This window comes from Python bivittatus, unplaced genomic scaffold (assembly GCF_059951505.1).
Source record: "Python bivittatus isolate LINGU-HERP-01145 unplaced genomic scaffold, Pbiv_v1 ctg000590_np1212, whole genome shotgun sequence".
Taxonomy (NCBI): domain Eukaryota; kingdom Metazoa; phylum Chordata; class Lepidosauria; order Squamata; family Pythonidae; genus Python; species Python bivittatus.
The window spans coordinates 24,600,068-24,606,067 of record NW_028277086.1 but is presented as its reverse complement, the minus strand read 5'-3'; the positions used below and the strand labels follow the sequence as shown (position 1 = coordinate 24,606,067).

General features: G+C 35.3%; 1 protein-coding gene across 6 annotated transcripts in view; it reads right to left on the bottom strand.

The window, feature by feature from the left end:
- Window positions 1-428: 428 nt before the first annotated feature.
- TRIQK (triple QxxK/R motif containing) overlaps window positions 429-6,000 on the bottom strand; it is a 61,990-nt gene continuing 56,418 nt past the window's right edge. For all 6 annotated transcript variants that reach the window (XM_088149136.1, XM_088149134.1, XM_088149135.1 and 3 more), the window contains one exon: window positions 429-1,149. In XM_088149136.1, coding sequence (XP_088005262.1) covers window positions 1,036-1,149 — 114 coding nt within the window. In that variant the 3' untranslated portion in view covers window positions 429-1,035. The remainder of the gene's footprint in view (window positions 1,150-6,000) is intronic.

Sequence of the window (6,000 nt, the reverse complement as noted above, 5' to 3'; positions counted from 1 at the left end):
GAAGGCCTGGCGCAATATGGTTCATGGGGTCACAAAGAGTCGGACACAATTTAACGACTGAACAATAACAGCTTGGTAGAATTTTGAACACATGTATTTTGGAAAGATTTCCATTTAACTCAAAGGCCTTATATTTGAATTAGATTGTGCTCTGGGTCCTACTCCTAGTAGGCATACCATGAATCATTTTGAGTTCTAGGTCTTGGTACAGGGCTAATGTGCATGTTTTTCAAATAATATTAATACCAATGACTATTCCATAAAAATGTGAACTTTTAAAATCTCCCAGCTTAAGTGGAATATAAGCATGTGATTTACTGTCCTACTAAAACCAAGAGAATATGAAATGTAGTTTTGATGCATTAGTCCTATGGTACAAAGAGGAAGCCCATACAATGCTGGTAATGATAGGACTGTGCACAGCAGACTCACTTCCCAGCTCATCAGTTTAATTTACAAAGCAAATCATGCTATACAGTTCTTAATCCAACAAATACCATGTATGGCCCAGATACAATTCAACGTATATCAATTCTCCTTGTCCTGGAGATGAGAATTAAGAATGTGCCAAATCACTCCCACAGCAATTAGTGCAACCTGGAAGTAATAGAAATATGTCTACAGATATCACAGATTATGTTGGTTTGTGTTTGTGTCATTTTTGTAATTTGTATTTGTTGCCATCTTTTAAAAATAGAAGTGACTTCATTCAAAAATGGCTCCAGGGAAATCAAATTCTTTTCACCCACACAGTAACGCTAATGAATATAGGAAATTGTTTTCTGGAATTAAATATTTCCAGTTTGAAAAAGAAATGAGGAAAAAGGTCAACTTTAGCCAATAAACTACAGTTTGAAAAGGAGAAGAACCTCATTAATATCCATAAGGCTGGCTGAGATAGTCTCAAGTGTATTATTAATTTCTGAATTGCAGGAACTGAATCACATTTTATCCACTTTCATGACGAGCAGGTGTTCATGGCTGAAGTAGACAAAAATAATGCTTTTCTAGAAGAAATCTTCAAAAACAATTCTGCTAATTTTCATCCTTTTCCAGACCTAGGTCATCTTCTTCGGAAAGGTTAAGATAAAAAAAAGCATAACATGCCAATAAAAATACCAATATAGCTGCAAGGACAAGGCTGACTTCCTGTATTAAAAAGAAAGAAAGGAAAAAAAGGCATTATTTTAAGTTAAATAAGAGCTGCATGTTTAATTTTATAAATGCAATCATCATTATAATCAGCAGTAGCCACTGAGATCCTCTGAATGGTTTTAATACAGACCATAATCCAGCAATTTAAAATATATACACGTATTGTATTGGAGATTTTTTGTTTTTAGTCTCATACTCCAGAGGATCAAAACACATAGCAGTATCTAGCTGACCATATCTCATCTTGAAAAAACCTAACCAAAGTCTCTCTTGGTTAATACTTGGATGGGAGATCATGAGGAAATCCAAGGGATATAGACTACACTAGTAAATTTAAAAAAAAAATCCTGAGAGAAGAAAATAGCAAACCATTTCTGTATTGTTGTCAAGAAAACTACTTGGATGCATCTACATTTAAGCAACAAGACTCAAGGGAATTTTTGTTTTTACTTTTTACTTCAGGGCCTATACCTTAACAGAATTTTATTTTGAAAAACAACTGCCTTCTGCCAATATTTTCTAGACCAAAGTTATAACATTTCTTAGGAAAGCTAGGACATTGGTTAGCACAGTCAGTGGTGAGGGATTTTGGGAGTTACACTTCAGCACATGTGGGTTCCAAAGCTCTTTCAGATTATGGATTCCAACCTGTTCTAGACAAATTACATATCGTAAATACACCTGATAATTTTAAGCATGGATCTGGAGAAACTTAAATGTCCTGGTAGATGGGGAATTTAGTTCTTCCTGCCACAACCTTAATGAAAAGCATTTCTCACCACCCACCAGACACATAGTTTGTCAGAGGATGCTGTTTCAAATTGGAATGAAAGCTCTTTTTATTGGCAAATTTTATGGTAGCAAAGGGCAATTTTTACTGGAATCAGGACCTTCCTGATTGTGGTTTCAGCCATTTTTATTTTCTATGGAGTGGCTATATAGTTATACCAGGGGTCAGCAACATTTTCTGTTAGTAGGCACCACTGTGATTTCACATACAAATACATATGAGAGACTGTGTAGTGTACTGGTTGTGGTGCTGGACTAGGGGTGGGAAGACCCAAGTTCTATTCCTCATTTAGGCCTGGAAGCCAGCTGGGTGACTTTGGACCAGTCAATCCCTCACAGGCCAAGGAGTCAAAAAGCATCTATCTCAACCTGCGCTGGACCAGTGTAATAGATTATAGTAATATTCGTAATAAAGGCCACAATGAAGAGGCCTTCATTCTGCAGAGGACTGATTCAGGCTGATGTGTGTGTCTGTGTGTGTGTGTGTACATGCATACATGGAACACATACACACACATGGTTGTTTAGGTTAGGTGCTTGTTTAGCTTAGAAAGGTTCCTACTGAAAAATGTTTGCAACCACAGGCCTACCATTCTGGTTTGTGAAGGCAGAATTCACAGAAGACTTCAGGGCCATTTCAGATTTCATGCTATCCAACCATAAAAGTATACAGCTCTTCAGATTCTTTCAGCTTTAAAAAGCAACTTGCTCTACTGCATATCCAAAACAACTGAAACGTAAATGTAACAGATACATAAAATGTGTTGAAGGATATGAGTTTTATGGGGAGTACAATTATAGCTCAGATCTCAAATCTGCAGCATGAAATACTTGAGAGGACACCAATGCATTTTTTAAAAATTAAAATTAAATAGCATTTTATCAGTAAAGTTTTAGACAATGGTACAAGAAAGACTGATGAGAAGAGAAATGCATGTGATTTGGAAGGAGGTTTCTTCTGCATAACATAGAACAAAATGGACTGAATGATTTTCTCAAGGCAGAGACATTTTCTTTTCATAAGCATTAAAAAAAATAACCCAAACATAAGAGGATGAACATTGTTCTAAAGAATTAAATTTCCTGTCAACTTCTGAGAATAGGGAGATCTGCTGGCTGATCTGACAGGCTCTTCTAGAACATACTTTATTTACATCTACATGAATCCATTTTATATTTTTGCAGTATTTTAGATGCATACTTCAGTATATGCCATTTTACACACTTTTCAGTTATAGCTTCCTTGGGCTAAGGTTTCTCCGTGGATCATCATTCTGCAGATAGGCCAAATTTCCTTTTCCACATGAAGAATTTAACTCCTGATCTCTTAAAAAAACTATTTATATTGGCGGTATTCTTTCACTCCTAATCTCCATTTTTGTAAAGAAGGTAAGAAGACTATTTTAAGCTTCAGTATCATCTTCTGGTTTCATCTAATGGAATTAAAAACAGGGATCATCTCCAAAATTATTGTATGAAACTACACAGGCATGTACTCACAAATATAAAATATAAAAATGCAATGGCAGCCTAGACTGGCTTTAATTATACTCTCATCTCTACTGCAATGGCAGATTCATCTAGCATCCCAAGAAAACACAATGCATGAGTGGCACGCAACTACAAGCTTCCTCTGCTCAGGAGCAGACAATGAAATCCTACCATCTCCCTGGATATTATAGCTTCTACTCTGCCTGCTTTTCCCATTTTATTTTGCCTGGTAGCTGGCTTATCCCTATGCTAAACTAGCTTCAGAATTGGGCCCCAGCTGATTAATGGATTTTGCTGTTATGTATTTCTCTCATTATATTACCCCTCACCAAAATCCCATCCTGCACCATGCACCAAACTCCTCTGAAATTTATAGGAAATGACATTCCTTTTTCACCCGGATTTTCAAACTGGGTCTTAGAAGCACATCAGAATTTCTTAGTAGAAAATTAGCAATGGTGTACAAAATTGCCTTAAAGACCTCACCTTGCAGCGTGACACTCCCTGAGATTATATGCCATGCTCTGTGTTCTTTTTTTAAAATAATTTTTATTGAAGATGTTTTTCAACAGAATTAAAAACAGTACAAATTTTGAATTAAAGAAGAATAAACAAAAGTAATAAGCAAGTGAAAAATAGAAATAAAAATAATAGGGATGGGATGGGATGGGATGGGATGGGATGGGAAGGGAAGGGAAGGGAAGGGAAGGGAAGGGAAGGGAAGGGAAGGGAAGGGAAGGGAAGGGAAGGAAAGGAAAGGAAAGGAAAGGAAAGGAAAGGAAAGGAAAGGAAAGGAAAGGAAAGGAAAGGAAAGGAAAGGAAAGGAAAGGAAAGGAAAGGAAAGGAAAGGTTCTAAAGAAGTGGCTTCTGATCTTCTTGACAGCAGTTATAGATACGTTTTATACTTTATTCTTTCCCTCTCTAAGGTTACATCATAATTTCCTTCTTTCCATAAGCTACCCTTTCTAATCTTCAAACCATAAATCACAAGTTCATTTTTCTCCTTTTTCAACAAAAAGTCCGTAGGGGTTTCCAGTCACTAATAAATGTAGTTATTGATCTTTCTCTAATCAAAGAAGTTAATTTTGCCATCTCTGCTAGTTCTGTCATCTTCACCAACCAATCATCTGATGTGGTATTTCAGAGTCTTTCCATTTTTGCACATATAATAGTCTTACAGCAGTAATCATATATAAACATAACCTTCCATGGCTCTTTTCTAATTGACTGTCCATTAATTCCAGCAAAAAAAGTTCTGGTTTTAGTTGAATGTTGATCTTTAAAATTCTTTGTATCATTATATGTATTTGAACCGAAAAAATTCTGGTTTTTTACAAGTCTACTAGGCTTGATAAAATGACCCTTTGTGTTGTCCACATTTCCAACATAAATTTGAAGTACCTTTAGACATTCTAAACAATTTTTCTGGAGTCATATACCAACAGTACATCATTTTATAAAAATTCTCTTTTAAGTTATAAGATAATGTAAATTTCAATCCTTTTAACCACATTGTTCCTTCAGTATATTATGTCCAAAGTTCTTAGCCCATTTTATCATATAGTCTTTCACTTGTTCTTCCATTTCAAATTTCAATAAAAGTTTATACATTTTAGCAATTACATGTTTCTTGTTCTCAAGGGTTGACAGTGAATCTTAATCATTTAATGTTTCCTGTGAACATTCCTAAATATGTTCGTGATACTCTGCAACATCCTTTCTCAAGCTGATGCCCTCCAGATGTAGAAATTATGGGAGAAGTCTAAACATTTGGAGGAAAACATACAAAAGTTTCTCAGATCAGAGAAGCATTTCTAGAAGTTTCAAGAAAATCCACTGGCTGGGTTCCCGTATCTTATTAAACCATAGCTACTCAACCATGCCTTTTGCCAAAAATAAACTAATACTTTGGCTTAGTGCAATCTGTGCATCAGGTCATTATCTTAAAGCAGATGAGGTATTTAACAAAGTATCTGGTGAGACATAGCATGAAACTGAGGTCCTGTTCATTTCTAAACTTAAATAAATTATGAATGATGGTCACAGTTTGGATGCAGGTAGGATTTTTGTTGAATAAGTGAAAACAGTACCCAGGAACTGTTCACTAGCATTTTAACAGTGAAACTATCAACACACGAATAGCTTGTAATATGTATCAAAAAGCATATAAATTCAGCAATCAAGCAGTCATCCTTCTTCAGGAAGAGTAAAAAATATTGGATATTTATTGCTCACAAGTTGCTACATTGACATTATCAACACAGATAAAAATCACTCATTGGGGAAATTAACAAAGTATTAAATGGCAATGACTAAATGAAACTTTTTTATTTTCAAGCCTACATGAAAATGGCAGGCAATCAAAATATAACAGGATATACTAATTAACATGCTACTGATGAAATCAAAAGTACCACACTGGGGTTGATTTAGAAAAGTTTAGGGCCCCATTCTCAGGCAAAAAACAAAAAAACAAAACCAAACTTTTGCAAACTTTTGCAAACCTGCATTCCTAATGGAAACTCAATAACTGCAATAAACAAAGTAATAAGAAATGTTGAAAGA